The sequence below is a fragment of the Salvelinus alpinus genome, chromosome 7 (assembly GCF_045679555.1).
Source record: "Salvelinus alpinus chromosome 7, SLU_Salpinus.1, whole genome shotgun sequence".
Taxonomy (NCBI): domain Eukaryota; kingdom Metazoa; phylum Chordata; class Actinopteri; order Salmoniformes; family Salmonidae; genus Salvelinus; species Salvelinus alpinus.
Window position 1 is genome coordinate 69,807,890 of NC_092092.1, and position 17,643 is coordinate 69,825,532.

At 42.6% G+C, this 17,643-nt stretch overlaps 2 protein-coding genes across 5 annotated transcripts in view; one reads left to right on the forward strand and one right to left on the reverse strand.

The window, feature by feature from the left end:
- Positions 1-12,330, reverse strand: part of LOC139581558 (calcium uptake protein 3, mitochondrial-like) — a 34,711-nt gene extending 22,381 nt beyond the window's left edge. For 3 of the 4 annotated variants that reach the window (XM_071411464.1, XM_071411462.1, XM_071411463.1), the window contains exons 1-7: positions 12,056-12,330; positions 10,304-10,451; positions 6,400-6,431; positions 5,619-5,697; positions 3,602-3,649; positions 3,415-3,497; positions 3,247-3,318 (exon numbers count right to left, since the gene is read on the reverse strand). In XM_071411464.1, coding sequence (XP_071267565.1) covers positions 3,247-3,318; positions 3,415-3,497; positions 3,602-3,649; positions 5,619-5,697; positions 6,400-6,431; positions 10,304-10,451; positions 12,056-12,292 — 699 coding nt within the window. In that variant the 5' untranslated portion in view covers positions 12,293-12,330. The remainder of the gene's footprint in view (positions 1-3,246; positions 3,319-3,414; positions 3,498-3,601; positions 3,650-5,618; positions 5,698-6,399; positions 6,432-10,303; positions 10,452-12,055) is intronic. The other variant, XM_071411465.1, reaches the window with a different exon arrangement.
- Positions 12,331-13,004: 674 nt separating this feature from the next.
- LOC139581559 (fibroblast growth factor 20-like) lies at positions 13,005-17,166 on the forward strand. The gene is made up of 3 exons (XM_071411466.1): positions 13,005-13,743; positions 14,113-14,216; positions 15,698-17,166. The coding sequence occupies exons 1-3, from the start codon at positions 13,452-13,454 to the stop codon at positions 15,941-15,943; spliced, it is 642 nt and encodes a 213-aa protein (XP_071267567.1). The 5' UTR covers positions 13,005-13,451; the 3' UTR covers positions 15,944-17,166.
- The last annotated feature ends 477 nt before the right edge of the window (positions 17,167-17,643 follow it).

Genomic DNA, 17,643 nt, shown 5'->3' on the forward strand with positions numbered 1-17,643 from the left:
ATAGAACCATGTTAGGGTAGAGATAGAACCATGTTAGAGATAGGGTAGAGTAGAGATATAACCATGTTAGAGATAGGGTAGAGATATAACCATGTTAGGGAAAGGGTAGAGATAGAACCATGTTAGAGATAGAACCATGTTAGAGATATGGGGTAGAGATAGAGCCATGTTAAAGAGGCTAGAGATAGAACCATGTTAGAGATAGAGTAGTGATAAAACCATGTTAGGGAAAGGCTAGAGATAGAACCATGTTAGAGATAGGGTAGAGATAGAATCATGTTAGAGATAGAACCATGTTAGAGATAGGGTAGAGATAGAACCATGTTAGAACATGCAGGGAAGACTGTCCATTGTTCTATGTTCAAAAGTGTCTTCAACAATACAGGACATTATCACAAAACATTTCATAGTCTATCAATCTAAAGACTTTACATTAAATTTAATGTAAACATTTCCAAGAATGTACACTCCTTTCATTGGTTCACTGAATAAGACTAATGCTGTTGTACTGTTGATGTGATAGGACCTCACTCAGATAGTCTGTTTTATCATTGTGATCAAATCCTGGTGGTACATCCACCATACTGTCTGTCTACAGCCTACCACATCCACCATGTCTGTCTACAGTCTACCACATCCACCATGTCTGTCTACAGCCTACCACATCCACCATGTCTGTCTACAGTCTACCACATCCACCATACTGTCTGTCTACAGCCTACCACATTCACCATGTCTGTCTACAGTCTACCACATCCACCATACTGTCTGTCTACAACCTACCACATCCACCATGTCTGTCTACAGTCTACCACATCCACCATGTCTGTCTACAGTCTACCACATCCACCATACTGTCTGTCTACAGCCTACCACATCCACCATACTGTCTGTCTACAACCTACCACATCCACCATACTGTCTGTCTACAACCTACCACATCCACCATACTGTCTGTCTACAACCTACCACATCCACCATACTGTCTGTCTACAGTCTACCACATCCACCATACTGTCTGTCTACAGTCTACCACATCCACCATAATGTCTGTCTACAGCCTACCACATCCACCATGTCTGTCTACAGTCTACCACATCCACCATAATGTCTGTCTATAGCCTACCACATCCACCATGTCTGTCTACAGTCTACCACATCCACGATAATGTCTGTCTCCAGTCTACCACATCCACCATAATGTCTGTCTATAGCCTACCACATCCACCATAATGTCTGTCTATAGCCTACCACATCCACCATGTCTGTCTACAGCCTACCACATCCACCATACTGTCTGTCTACAGTCTACCACATCCACCATAATGTCTGTCTACAGCCTACCTCATCCACCATACTGTCTGTCTACAGTCTACCACATCCACCATACTGTTTGTCTCCAGTCTACCACATCCAACATACTGTCTGTCTATAGCCTATCACATCCACCATGTCTGTCTACAGTCTACCACATCCACCATAATGTCTGTCTACAGCCTACCACATCCACCATGTCTGTCTACAGTCTACCACATCCACCATAATGTCTGTCTATAGCCTACCACATCCACCATGTCTGTCTACAGTCTACCACATCCACGATAATGTCTGTCTCCAGTCTACCATATCAACCATACCGTCTGTCTACAGCCTACCACATCCACCATACCGTCTGTCTACAGTCTACCACATCCACCATGTCTGTCTACAGTCTACCACATCCACCATCTCTGTCTACAGCCTACCACATCCACCATACTGTCTGTCTACAGTCTACCACATCCACCATACTGTCTGTCTACAGTCTACCACATCCACCATACTGTCTGTCTACAGCCTACCACATCCACCATGTCTGTCTACAGTCTACCACATCCACCATGTCTGTCTACAGTCTACCACATCCACCATAATGTCTTTCTACAGTCTATCACATCCAACATACTGTCTTTCTACAGTCTATCAAAATCCAACATACTGTCTGTCTATAGCCTACCACATCCACCATGTCTGTCTACAGTCTACCACATCCACGATAATGTCTGTCTACTGCCTACCACATCCATCATACTGTCTGTCTACAGTCTACCACATCCACTATAATGTCTGCCTATAGTCTATCACATCCAACATACTGTCTGTCTACAGCCTACCACATCCAACATACCGTCTGTCTACAGTCTACCACATCCACTATAATGTCTGTCTATAGTCTATCACATCCACCATAATGTCTGTCTACAGCCTACCACATCCACCATAATGTCTGTCTACAGCCTACCACATCCACCATACCGTCTGTCTACAGCCTACCACATCCACCATGTCTGTCTACAGTCTACCACATCCACCATGTCTGTCTACAGTCTACCACATCCACCATGTCTGTCTACAGTCTACCACATCCACCATACTGTCTGTCTATAGCCTACCACATCCACCATGTCAGTCTACAGCCTACCACATCCACCATGTCTGTCTACAGTCTACCACATCCACCATGTCTGTCTACAGTCTACCACATCCACCATACTGTCTGTCTACAGCCTACCACATTCACCATGTCTGTCTCCAGTCTACCACATCCACCATGTCTGTCTACAGTCTACCACATCCACCATGTCTGTCTACAGTCTACCACATCCACCATACTGTCTGTCTACAGTCTACCACATCCACCATACTGTCTGTCTACAGTCTACCACATCCACCATACTGTCTGTCTACAGTCTACCACATCCACCATACTGTCTGTCTACAGCCTACCACATCCACCATGTCTGTCTACAGTCTACCACATCCACCATACTGTCTGTCTACAGCCTACCACATCCAACATACCGTCTGTCTACAGTCTACCACATCCACCATGCTGTCTGTCTACAGCCTACCACATCCAACATACCGTCTGTCTACAGTCTACCACATCCACCATACTGTCTGTCTACAGTCTACCACATCCACCATACTGTCTGTCTACAGCCTACCACATCCACCATGTCTGTCTACAGTCTACCACATCCAACATACCGTCTGTCTACAGCTCAAACACTTTCTCCCTGACTTCCATACTTCCTGCAGGACAATTTTATTGTTCCAAACTTTAAATGTATAATGGGGAAACATTGCTCTTCGTAATTTCTATCTAACTGAACCTTACAGGAATTAATACCTAAAATAAATGCAATAAGTGAAATGCATGGCCTAAATGCGAAGAATATTCACCAAAGAAATGCCTCTCCTTACCAGCTTGTCAGACCTTGGAGCACCATCATCTGCTTCTTTTCCATCCTTTTTCTTACGGAAGATTTCCTCAAGCTGGTTAGAAGACAGAAGATGTTCAGATGTTCTTCAGACTTCCTTCACTAACCAAAGGAACTATCCTTCTCATTTAACCTTAAGATAATTACATACCACCAAGAACTCCCGTTTGTCCACCATTTTGTTTCCATCAGCATCAAACATGTTGAAAGCTATCTTAAAGCCAGCATGAGGTTCTGGGAAAGGACCGAGAAAAGAGATAAGACAAGAAACCACGTTCAAACTAACATCTTACGTATGTTTTCTTTTTTTAATAAAATATCTAATCAAACATACTTACTTGTTAAAATGCAGAGCAGGAATAGATACTCTGTGTAACCGATGATGCCTGGAAACAAAAATACAAATGTTTGGCTTTAACCTTGACTGTCATAAATGTATATAGAAAGTTCATAAAATAATTGAACATTAGTCTAGCAGTTTACTTGAGTTATATAGAGTTTTTCAAAGTCCTGCCCTAACTCTTCACATGAATAAAACACCCCACGAAATAGTGCAACACCTTTAGACAACAGCTAATCTTCTCTTTCATATTGATAACATCTTAAAAAGGTGCCTCTTAATTCATGGTTGGTGTTCTCATCACACAAACAGAGGCTTTACAACGTAAGTGACCTATCTGGACACAAACCCAAACAAAATGAAGCCCCAGTGCTGGCTTCGGTGCGTCCTCTGTTTGGATAACAAGGTGTAAAACATTCTCCAGTGATCTGTCACTGATTGTGGATGCCTGATTCGGCTTCCTGTTCCTTTTTGTGTTCTAGAACTCCCTTTGTTGTGTGACTGCGAGGAGAAGAGAAGAGTAACTGTCAGAGTCCATCTCAGTAGACTGAGGAGGGTTGTCTTGCTGCCTCTGAAAGCATTCCCAAGCGTTTGTTTGCAGGAGAAGACAGTGACTCCAGCACAGACAGCTCTGGGTGTTATGGGAAAAGGATTCAGGTATGGCCTTTGCTCCAGGGAGATTTCCCCCAAAAAAAGGACACTTGGGAGGAAAAAAATACTATGAATGGACTATGGTAGTGCATCCAATAAAATCCTCTTTCTTTATATTTCTGATACTCCTTGTCATATAAAAGTTCTGCAGATATCTGATGTTTGTCTGCGTTTGGATAGTTGAATGCGGTGGGGAAGTACTGGATGCCAATAGAGAGTTTCTGTTGAAAAGTCCCAATGAAATGGTGCATCCCAACATGAGACACTGATCTGCTCGAGAACTTCTCTGTTGAAAATGTATAGGGCCTAAAAATGACTAAAGTTCTCTGACTTTTTAAGGGTTAAATAGGTTGGAGGGAAAAAATCTTTAAGATTCCAGCCGTGTCTCACCAATACCACACACACCTTCACTCAGGGAGAGAGAAACCTTCCCTCCCCTCTCCAACCCTCCCCTTCCCTCCCCAATCCCCAACCCTTCCAACCTCTGAGCTCAAGTAGATGTTGTCAGACAATAGAAATAATTCCTCAGAAACACTTCGTATAGAGTGGCAGAACCGGAGATGTAATCCTACTCCATTCTTAGGATTCATCATGTCCATGGTGATCAGGAGGCAGCCAGTGGGACATGCCTCAACATAACCGGGTTCAAACAGCACCTCTCATTCTCAAAGCAAGGCTTTGTTCGCTGATCAATCCAATCCTTTTTTTCTCGGCAAAACCGCCATGTTTAACAGCAGGATTAAAAGCCCCAGATCCCAGCGTTGGCACTTAGCTAAAGCAACAGAGGAGAGAGCAGGGAGAACTTATACACCAAACACAGGGTTTGAAACGCAGGGAGTGATGTTCACTTCTTCAGGGAGCAATGAGAACAGGTTACTTGAAGCATGTTTCCATGAAAATAACAACATTGAAGAACACTTACAATTACCTCCTTTCCTCAGCTTGTCAATATTGTAGCGAATCGAGGGAGCGGGAAGCGAACCCGGGTCTCTTGTGTAAAAGGCAAACACACTATGCATTGCACCAATAAATTTAACCTACTTGATGGGAATCGTAACGTGGCTCATATTTCAAGGATCGCTACACTATTTTAAAAATACAAGCTCATCTCATTCTCAGTACGGGGATGTAGTTTATTATAACTGGTAACGGTATCGCTAATCAATGGTACATCCTATATAGGGTAGATTTCCTTCACCCTCGTATCTAAGGTTACCTGAGAGCAAATGACAACATCACTGATTGATGGAAAGATAAGATGGTGTTTACTGCCTGTACTCTGTTCTCGATTGATTTGGTATATGGAACCTGCAAACATTCCACTGGCCATATTCTTGATGATAGAGAGAGTTAAGGAGTCTCACCTCGGTGACGTAGGTTCCTGAATAAATTGGATGATCCTTTAAAAACAGTAGGGGTGTCTGCCAGCATCTGTTCCAACTCCTTCAACAATGGAAGAAAATCACAGTATTTACTCTTTGAAGAATCAGTACACAAACATGAATAATTCATTATTATACACTGAGTGTAACATTAGGAACACCTTTTTCCATGACATAGACTGACCTGGTGAATCCAGGTGAAAGCTATGATCCCTTATTGAAGTCACTTGTTAAATCCACTTCAATCAGTGTAGATGAAGGGGAGGAGACACTTTGAAGAATCATATTTAAGCCTTGAGACAATTGAGACATGGATTGTGTATGTGTGCCATTCAGAGGATGAATGGGCAAGACAAAAGATTGAAGTGCTGAACGGGGTATGGTAGTAGGTGCCAGGTGCACTGGTTTGTGTCAAGAACTGCAACGCTGCTGGGTTTTTCACGCTCAACAGTTTCCTGTGTGTATCAAGAATGGTCCACCACCCAAAGGACATCCAGGCAACTTGACACAACTGTGGGAAGCATTGAAGTCAACCTGGGCCAGCATCCCTGTGGAATGCTTTGGACACCTTGTAGAGTCCATGCCCTAACAAATTGAGGCTGTTTGGAGGGCAAAAGGGGGTGCAACTCAATATTAGGAAGGTGTTCCTAATTTTTTCTCCACTCAGTGTACATCGATTGTTCTCTTAGAAAAGCAGGGTTCTATTTCAAATACATTTTCACACTTGTCAATGCATGCAGTGCTTTAATCACAAACCTCCCACCTGTTTTGTTAGAGACTTCCAAATCCTCTTTTCTAAAAAGAAAAAGGAAAGTATTGTTCAGAATAAATGAACTGATCAGTATTATCCATGGTGAAAAAAATTACAATTATTCGCACAACATGCTATGAACAAGCCTATAATGTACTTTATGGTGGAAAAACAAGTGGCTATGTGTAAGAAAGGACAGCTGGACTCAGGGCTGTACTGAAACATGAGTGCCATATCTCGAGGAACGCATTCCAATACTCCATAAAAAGGTCCCTGGCCATAAGATAAGGCGTTGGCTTCATAAAAACACCTGGCTAGGTGATTCACATGGCCCTACCACCCCAGAGGGATGATAACAGTGACAATAACTTTAAGGTCTGTTTCTGATGGAGGAAGCAGTTATGATGACCCTTTGCTTTGTAGAGCTCTCCCACCAAACTGAGGTGTCTGGATAGACAAGCAAATATAAGAAATCCTCAATTTGTGCATTTAATCCCCTGAAAAGTTCATTCACATTCACACCAAGGCCTGAAATGTATAAAGATTAGGGTGACCCAGGGGTTTCATGGCACAGTGGTCCAGTAAAAATACACTGAACAAAAATATAAATGCAACATATGTTGGTCCCATGTTTTATGAGCTCAAATAAAATTTCCCAGACATTTTTCATACGAACAAAAAGCTTATTTCTGTGCAAAAATGTGTTTACATCCCTGTTAGTGAGCATTTCACCTTTGCCAAGATAATCCACCTGACAGGATTGGCATATCAAGAAGCTGATTAAACAGCATGATCAAAATGTGCAGTTTTGTCACACAACACAATGCCACAGATGCCACAGATGACTCAAGTTTTTAGGGAGCGTGCAATTGGCATGCTGACAGAAGGAATGTCGACAAAAGCTGTTGCCAGAGAATTTAATGTTAATTTCTCTACCATAAGCCGCCTCCAACGTCGTTTTAGAGAATTTGGCAGTACGTCCAACCGGCCTCACAACCGCAGACCACGTGTAACCACGCCAGCCCAGAACCTCCACATCTGGCTTCTTCACCTGCGAGATCGTCGGAGACCAGCCTACCGGACAGCTGATGAAACTGAGGAGTGTTTCTGTCTGTAATAAAGTCGTTTTGTGGAGAAACACTCCCTCTAATTGGCTGGGCCTGGCTCCCCAGTGGGTGGGCTTGGCTCCCAAGTGGGTGGGCCTATGCCCTCCCAGGCCCACTAATGACTGCGTCCCTGCCCAGTCATGTCAAATCCATAGATTAGGGCCCAATGAATGTATTTCAATTGACTGATTTCCTTATTTGAATTGTAACTCAGAAATGTAAATATTTTTGTTCAGCAGAAGATCTTTGCGGTTTTGACTAAAATGTTGATGAAAAAACCCTGAGAAAACTATGTGTAGCAATGATAGCTATGTCCTTACTGTAAAACAGACACATCAACACAGACTATGAACTCTTTCATTAGACATACATCAGTCTCTAACAATGGGGACCAGAGTTATACTGGTGCCTTTCCCAACAGACATTTTAGCCTCAGTATAGGAATACATTGGGTCAGGGCTTATTTGGCTGGCTGGCTGGCTCGTTCTTTGAAGAGAGAAAATCATTAAAATCACTAGAAAAGAGTGACCATTTACCTTGGCAGAATTAAAACCAACACTGTTCTAAGCAAACAGGCAATTTCTCTGAAATACCTGAGATGCTCCTTTTTCGTCATGGGAACAAGTTTGAAACCACCCACACAGGCTCCCACAGTACCATATACAGTGCCTTCAGAATGTATTCATACCCCTTGACTTATTCCACATTTTGTTGTGTTACATACAGCCTGACATCAAAATGGATTAAATAGATTTTTTTCTCTCACACATCTACACACAATACCACATAATGACAAAGATGTTTTTGCTAATTTATTGAAAATTAAATACAGAAATATCTAATTTACAAACGTATTCACACCCCTGAGTCAAAACTTTTTAGAAGCACCTTTGGCTGTGATTACAGTTGTGAGTCTTTCTGTGTAAGTCTCTAAGAGCTGTGTACAGCTGGATTGTACAAAATGTGCTTATCTTTTTTTATTTTATTGCTAGACAGCCATTTTCAAGTCCTGCCATAGATTTTCAAGCCAATTTAAATCCAAACTATAACTACGCCACTCAGGAACATTCATCTTGGTAAGCAACTCCGGTGTATATTTGGCCTTGTGTTTTAGGTTATTGTCCTGCTGAAAGCTGAATTTGTCTCCCAGTGTCTGTTGGAAAGCAGACTGAAGCCACTGTAGGTTACCACAATACCATATAGGTTACCACAATACCATATAGGTTACCACAATACCACATAGGTTACCACAATACCATACAGGTTACCACAATACCATACAGGTTACCACAATACCATACAGGTTACCACAATACCATATAGGTTACCACAATACCACATAGGTTACCACAATACCATACAGGCTACCACAATACCACATAGGTTACCACAATACCATATAGGTTACCACAATATCATATAGGTTACCACAATACCACATAGGTTACCACAATACCACATAGGTTACCACAATACCACATAGGTTACCACAATACCATACAGGCTACCACAATACCACATAGGTTACCACAATACCATATAGGTTACCACAATACCATACAGGCTACCACAATACCCTATAGGTTACCACAATACCACATAGGTTACCACAATACCATACAGGTTACCACAATACCACATAGGTTACCACAATACCATACAGGTTACCACAATACCACATAGGTTACCACAATACCATACAGGTTACCACAATACCACATAGGTTACCACAATACCATACAGGCTCCCACAATTTTAGAAAACGGGAATCTGGCGATATCATTTTAATTGAACAGTAACACAAAGCAGAAGGTATTTTCATATGAAAGAATGTATGTAAATTATGACAATATTCTGTGATATATAATTGCCCTATATCCCAGACTTTTCCAAACATCCTCAGTCAGGGAAAAAACTTATCTGATTTTACAACCACAGCATAAAACCATAAAACGTCATTATCCCTATTTCGTAACACATTAGCCATCAGAGAGAGTGAGGAGAGAAGGCTGACGCAATGTGTGCTATTCACATTAGTGCTCCATTTATATCCCTCGTTACATGCCAGGGAAACCAAGACACACCACATCAACAGGCCCCAGAATACAGAGCTATGTAACAAACGGCACCCTATTCCCTACACAGTGCACTATCTATGGAATAGGGTGCCATTTGTGAAGGAGACAAGATCTTTATTCAATCCCAATACTGTGAGTTTATATCTGATAATTTACCATGTGTTTAACAGGTTCTGATGTAGTGACTAAAATCATCATGATTCACAGACATCATGAATCACAGACATCATGAATGTCTATCACTTGAGACATGCTGTTTTGTCTCCGTCTGTCTGCTTGTCTGTCCGTCAGAGTTTGTTGCTACAGAAATGAGACGTAACAGTGGTGCTGCTAGTAAAGATCTGTATCTACTTGACTCCTAGCCAATCACACAGTTATTTTTATGTCACTCACAAGGCCTTTACATAAAGAGTGTTGATGTGAGTGTCCAGCAAACAACATTGGCACCTCGGACTCTACCATCATCATCTGTACAGTACAGAATAGAACTGCTGAAGATTGTTATTTAATCAGCACCTTATGTCAACATCTTAGTTTGATGTCTATTTATCGACTATATCAGGAGAAGCAATACGTGGTGGGTGTTTGAGATATGTGTGTGTGTGTGTGTGTGTGTGTGTGTGTGTGTGTGTGTGTGTGTGTGTGTGTGTGTGTGTGTGTGTGTGTGTGTGTGTGTGTGTGTGTGTGTGTGTGTGTGTGTGTGTGTGTGTGTGTGTGTTGGTTAGTACTCACTCTTAGGCTCACCCATGGTGACAGACTCAATGAAGTTCAATGGGGTCATATATAGCTGTCCCTCATATTCCACTGAGCTGAACAACCGAAACCTGGCCTCATGGGACGACATGTACACATCCCCATCATCCAGATCAAATGTCTTGGCCTGAAACAAAACACACACACACACACACACACACACACACACACACACACACACACACACATCCAAAATAATTTATAAAGTTTTTAAGCAAAGTGTGAAAAAGGTTTCAATGAATAGTTTTAAAAACAACATGTTTTTTCATGGGCAAACAGTGTAAGAACACACTCATTTACAGCATTGACTTGGAGAATAGTTACAGCGGAGATGAGCCAATTTGAAGAACCCATGAGCTAAAAACTAGAACCCATGTTTTACTTTAAAAAATGGGCACCATGTTTTGTCAGGCCAGTTATTCAGGCCTGTGCACCAGATAACGTCCCTACAAATGTTTAAAAAACAGCGATATCAAGAGGCAGGCCTGCCTGGCCTGGCGAGGACAGAGTGGACGTCTCTCTCTGGTGGCAGAGTGCCAGGCCCACTGGGCACACAGCAAACACCTCAGGGAATGTGTTCCCCCCTTCTTCCCCGCCCTCTCCCCAGCCCCCACACCCCTCCTCCTCTGGGTAAACCCCCACCATCAAATGTCAGCCCCTCCGCCAAGTCCTCGTGTCCAGTTTCCTACGTTCCTGGATTCCTGTGTCTCAAACCCCCAGTCAAGGTTACATCAAGCCACGTCCCGTCACCACCACTCCCACCCTCACCATCATTCCCACCCTCACCACCCTAGAGTTAGATAAGAGGGTGGGGACAAAGGCTATGCCCCAAATGGCACCCCATTCCCTAGAGCCTGGTCAAAAAGAGTGCACTATATAGGGAATAGGGTGCCATTTGGGAAGTATTAAAAAAGGAACACAATGTAAAAGGAGGGTTGCAAACTAGACCGTGGTCAGTGACTTCAGCACAGTTTACTGATCCAACAGTCTAATGAAGGCTTTACAGCAATGATCCCACAGATCATCCTAAAACAAACCTGCCAACTAAACAGAGGGAGTGAGAGCAACGCCTCACTGGGCCTTATTGGTTTCCACTATTATTATTGTCACTGCCTGTCTGTTTGCCTGTACATGTCCAAGTCTTCTCACTCTATGTAAATAGCCCTATACAAGCATATTATGACGAGGAAGACTGCCTCCACCTATTCTCACATAGCAATCATGGCACTTGTAAAAAAATAAAATAGAGAATTTAAATTGTTATAAGAGGTCTTAATATGTAGGTTATATTTATGTAACGTAATTTTAATCTAAATTCACGAAATAGACCAGTACAAAACATTTCAGCACCCCATGTCATGGACAGCGCCCTTGTTATAATGGGGCAAATAGTCACATTGGTCCATTTAAATTAAATGACCATGTGTGTTTCTGTCTACACAATGCATTCCTGTTTGATAGTTTTTTATTTATGCAATGGGTTTTTTACTATCACGGAACGTCAGCCTCGAATCTTACCCGAAAATAATAGTATTTTCAGCTCTGCCTCGCGTTGTGAGTTGAGTGGGCATGTTAACGTGTAGCTACAGAGTCACTCACTGGCAGCCTATTGCGTGCATTATTAATATTAGGCTATCTGCTAGGCTATTACATAGACAGATAAATATGATATTTATTATACATGCTATATATACTAATGCCCCATGCCATGACAAGTAGGCTATACAATACCTTATCTGTAGCAGATACTGCTGGTAATGCGAGAAGTAAACCATTATCGATTTGGTTTGACAGTTTCTTTTGGACATTGTAATAACTCGCGAAACCAGCTCCGGTGGCGATACATACTCCAGTTGCAATACGTTTAAATGTCTTAGTTCTCTTCGGTGTTTGTTTCCAAAATACAAATCTCCCTGAGGTAGATGAGAAATTAGTCGATGTGGAAATAAGTCTACGGAAGGCAGCCATGGCTGTTGTTCATTGAAGTGTCATAGCAGAAGATCGCGGCAAGCGGTTCTTTTCCATCGCGAGATAATCCGTGTGACGTTTCACCCCGTTTTACCTGAATGTTTTGCGCTCCCAGTTTTATAGCGTCTCTCAGTCAAGAATCCAAGTTTCTCTTAGAATTTTTCGGGATAATATGGCAATGCCTTAAAATAGAGGCATCACATTGCATTGATTATATAGCTCAATACATAGGCTATTGAATGTGTTGTTTCATGTGTAAGTATTTTGATCACATCACGGTGTTTGTTAGGTTGTGGTAGTTGCTCTTGCTGGTTGGTGCAGTGCAAACTGAAGTAGACTAATGAGTGTGAGAATGCGATAGGACTGTCACTATCGTTGCCATAGGTAAGTAGCAAAGTACAATCAATGGCCAACATATTGCAATGTAACCAAATACATGATCAAACTCCCTCTCTCTCTCTCTCTCTCTCTCTCTCTCTCTCTCTCTCTCTCTCTCTCTCTCTCTCTCTCCCTCTCTCTCTCCCTCTCTCTCTCCCTCTCTCTCCCTCTCTCTCTCCCTCTCTCTGTCTTATTTTATACTTTAGGAAGAAAAAAATCTCTGCCAAGGCAAGTCTGAACGATAGCCCCGCCCACTAAAAGTCCCCGTCATTTTGCACCTGCCTCACGTCTTTAGGCACTGTGTGCGCAATCCTCCAACAGCTAGCCTCCCTTACCTGCAGAGCAGTGGTCTTGTGTCTCTCATAGAAAGAGGGGTTGGATACATTGGTAGCTCTCTGTAAAAGGTTCTGACTTGCTACTGTATTTGATTTTCACAATTTTCCAACCCTTCGTGAGCGGTGGGAACTACCAGAATTGAGCAACATTACCTTAACTCAACTGATGAAGACATCAAGCGGTAGGGTCATATTTTGGAACGAATGTGTTCTCATAACGTATATGCCACGAGAGCTCATTTACCCAAGGTATACATGTCAAGGGACAAAAGGGACTAATCCGTTTCAGTTCAACAGAGCATTTGCTTAGTAACGGACGCGAACGTAAACATGCAATAGGCAACAGAGTAGCAATCTGGTAACTGTCGACGCGAGAGCGCTCACTCAGGATCTCTCTGTTGAACTTTACCCGCTCCGACTCTGACGACCGGGAGGACTCTGCTGCGATGGCTGCTCTGGGTGAAGTTGGAAGCTTCTTGCACGCCATTGATGGTGTAGGACACGTCGGGTCCCATTTTCTCCTGACGTCTCTTGGAGAGAGTCCAGCGGTACTGCTGGGTCAGGGTGAACACCTCGTACCTGGTGCCGGGGAAAGCCTGTCCCGGAGCGCCACGGCAGATTTAACACTTTTAAAAGGGATTCTCCGGAGAAGGCAGTTATACTGTAGAACTGGATTTCATCTGGAAATTCTTCCTGATGGCACTGTGCAAGGGACAAGAAAGGACCACAGTAGATTCGGTAATTATCAAGTTATTAGTGTGTTATTACAGATCTCATATTACACATTCATATTTTATGGTTAAAAATGTTACCAATATTGAATCATTATTATATAATACAAGTTATTGTTATAATAATTATTCTTATTTTTATTATTCTTATTTTTATTTGTGTAACAAGATCAGTTTCCTACCATAACATCAGTTGCCAATATTAGCCCTAAAGCAATAGTGCAACTGTTATAATTTGTTCAATAATTATCACTGGAAGTAATGTGAAAGTCCTATAGGGAAAATGTGGCTATACTCTATCCTAGTGTGTCACAATCTGTGATAGAAGGTTTCTCTGGTGAAATACACCTGGAACAACGGATTTATTCTTCTCCAGGTATTTTGGAATTCATAAGCATTGCTGTTGGATTGATAAGCATTCGAGGAGTGGACAGTGCTCTCTACCTGGGGATGAATGACAAGGGAGAGCTCTATGGTTCTGTAAGTATTACCCTCATTTGCTGTTTCTGTAGTCCCACCTCTCATTACATATATGTTGTAGAAGGGTCTCTGGGTCTTTTGTTGTCCAATATACATTAGAATATACCAGCAGGTGGCATTAATGGGTTTCCTTGACTATTGCTGTCACTCTGCCGTAAAGGATCCAGTTCTGCTGTCACTCTGCCGTAAAGGATCCAGTTCTGCTGTCACTCTGCCGTAAATGATCCAGTTCTGCTGTCACTCTGCCGTAAAGGATCCAGTTCTGCTGTCACTCTGCCATAAAGGATCCAGTTCTGCTGTCACTCTGTCGTAAATGATCCAGTTCTGCTGTCACTCTGCCGTAAATGATCCAGTTCTGCTGTCACTCTGCCATAAAGGATCCAGTTCTGCTGTCACTCTGCCATAAATGATCCAGTTCTGCTGTCACTCTGCCATAAATGATCCAGTTCTGCTGTCACTCTGCCATAAAGGATACAGTTCTGCTGTCACTCTGCCATAAAGGATCCAGTTCTGCTGTCACTCTGCCATAAAGGATCCAGTTCTGCTGTCACTCTGCCATAAAGGATCCAGTTCTGCTGTCACTCTGCCATAAAGGATCCAGTTCTGCTGTCACTCTGCCATAAAGGATCCAGTTCTGCTGTCACTCTGCCATAAATGATCCAGTTCTGCTGTCACTCTGCCATAAATGATCCAGTTCTGCTGTCACTCTGCCATAAATGATCCAGTTCTGCTGTCACTCTGCCATAAAGGATCCAGTTCTGCTGTCACTCTGCCATAAAGGATCCAGTTCTGCTGTCACTCTGCCATAAATGATCCAGTTCTGCTGTCACTCTGCCATAAATGATCCAGTTCTGCTGTCACTCTGCCATAAATGATCCAGTTCTGCTGTCACTCTGCCATAAATGATCCAGTTCTGCTGTCACTCTGCCGTAAATGATCCAGTTCTGCTGTCACTCTGCCATAAAGGATCCAGTTCTGCTGTCACACTGCCATAAATGATCCAGTTCTGCTGTCACTCTGCCATAAAGGATCCAGTTCTGCTGTCACTCTGCCATAAGGGATCCAGTTCTGCTGTCACTCTGCCATAAATGATCCAGTTCTGCACTAGTTATGGTCTTATCATCGTCCACAATAGGGACTGTGAAATGACACACACACAAATATACGCACACACTCTATCATACTCTAACACACAATCTACACACACATTATTATTTAGTTGTATTGTTTGTATAGCGTTGTATTTTACATTTGTGTGACTGTTCTTGTGTATCAGTGTTTTGTTACTTGTCATGTTTGATGATTTTGTCTGGACCCCAGGAAGAATAGCTGTTGCTTTGGCAAAAGCTAATGGGCATTCAAATAAACAAAACAAACCAAGCAGCCTTACCAAAAATGTATCCTTGCTCTGGTAAGACCGTTGATTTATTGTCAACGAATCTGACATCATAATCTGATCTGACTTGGTTTCTACCCTGCAGGAGAAGCTGAGCGCTGAGTGTGTCTTCAGGGAGCAGTTTGAGGAGAACTGGTACAACACATACTCCTCCAACCTCTACAAGCACGGAGACAAAGGGACTCGCTACTTTGTGGCGTTAAACAAGGACGGCACGGCTCGGGATGGAACAAAGTCCAGGCGACACCAAAAGTTCACCCACTTCCTGCCCAGGCCCGTGGACCCTGACCGGGTACCGGAGCTGTACAAGGAGATTCTGGGCCACAGCTGAGACTGGCCTGCACCCACCGTCCCAGATCAGACCAGGAATAGCTGTGTATTGAGCTCTAGTCCCTCCTGCTGTGGGAAGCAGGGATGTGTGCAGGCCAGGCAGTGTGACTGGCGGTGTTAAGACAGTGGAGCCAACTAGTCCTACAGCAGCCCCAGCCCCAGCCCCAGCCCCAGTCCCAGCCCTACAGCGGCCCCAGCTCCAGCCAGCCAGCAGGGAAGGCCTACACTGGGGATAAAGGTACTAGCCAGGGGTCTCCCCTCAGAATGCACGGGCCAGCTCTCAGCGGTGACAAAGACAGTCTAGAATGTCTGACATTGTCAACATGCACACCAAGGCATGAGGAGGCTGTTTGTTCCAGGGGCCAACTGACCCCCGAGAGTAGCTGTCGTGTGGAATAGGAGAGGAACAGGATCAGAGGAAGCGATGCTGATGCAGGAGGGAGGGAGGGTCACTCTTCTGTTTGAGGGCCAATACATTTCAGGAAGTGTCTTTGGACTGAGGATCTAGTTGGAATCATAGAGATAGAACATAGAGATAGAACATAGTGATAGAACTGTTCTATTATCTATTGTTAGAATGGCAAAATCTATGGGATTCTATACAGTTAAAGTAACTATTTTTTTATTTGGGGGGGCTCTGTTCATTCAAGAAGGATTTTGAAGGAATTCACCTGTTTTTCTTCTCGTTTTACATGTGACTAGATCATGCTGAAAGGAGCAGAAAGATATTTGCCACAGATATCATTTCAAAATGTATTATTTATTCATTTCTAGATACATATATTTATGTTATATATTTATTTATTTCAGAATATATTTTTGCAGTTAAATATACAGTACTGTATAGAGAAACCACTAGAAATTGTATCTATATAGAAATCATATTTCTTTTAATCTGAGGATATCAGTTTTCTCACTTAGCTTGGGCCACATTGTGAGATTGTCTTAAAATAATGTGGGGGGAAAACTGTCATTTGCTGATTCTTTCCCCAAAAGCCCTCTGCTGTACGCATCACATTTAAAGTCTGTGGCAGTGTATCCTTATTAAAGTCAGTGAACTAGATTTGTCTTTTTGATATCTGTTTGGAACATTTAATGATGTATTGTAAATGTTTTAACATTTGGGTTTAGAAACTAAGAGGACCACACTGTTTATTACCTCTATGGTTTTCTTGATGAACCAACTGACAAAAAAATTATAAAAAATAAACAAGTTTAACTCAGTTTTAAAAGTTCACATTTTCTAAAGAGGCGTAATGCATTGGTATCTATAGTTTTGTCTTTTGAATTTGGTGAGTTCAAATATATAAACCTATTTACGAGATCATTGTTGTTCTTTTTATGATTGCCATTATGTTGAGAGACAAGAGCGAGGTTCCCATACATGCATAAAAACTTCAAAGTCACTCTGTGGAACTTGCTCACGTAGCGGCCTCACAATGACACAGCCAGGGCCAAATAAAAAATGACCTTTACCGCTGGTCTGTTCAGCGGCTTGGCAGCTGTATAAAACTGGAGGTCAGCGCGATAAGGGCTAAGTAAGCTCTGTTGACAGTTGCAGAATGATAGTCCTGATTAATAGTATTATTGAACAATGAAAGAGAGCCAAGGTGGCCAAGAAATCTCTCCAGCCTCCAGACTGAGTGAAAACCTTTGTGTCCCATTCTTTTTTTGTAATACCTTATCCTTTTTTTAGTCTGC

Coding starts and splice junctions, on each gene's coding strand:
- LOC139581559 (XM_071411466.1), top strand. CDS start 13,452: ATGGCTGCTCTGGGTGAAGTTGGAAGCTTCTTGCACGCCATTGATGGT. Junction 13,744..14,112: donor AAAGGACCACAGTAGATTCG/GTAATTATCAAG, acceptor ATTCTTCTCCAG/GTATTTTGGAATTCATAAGC. Junction 14,217..15,697: donor AGGGAGAGCTCTATGGTTCT/GTAAGTATTACC, acceptor TCTACCCTGCAG/GAGAAGCTGAGCGCTGAGTG.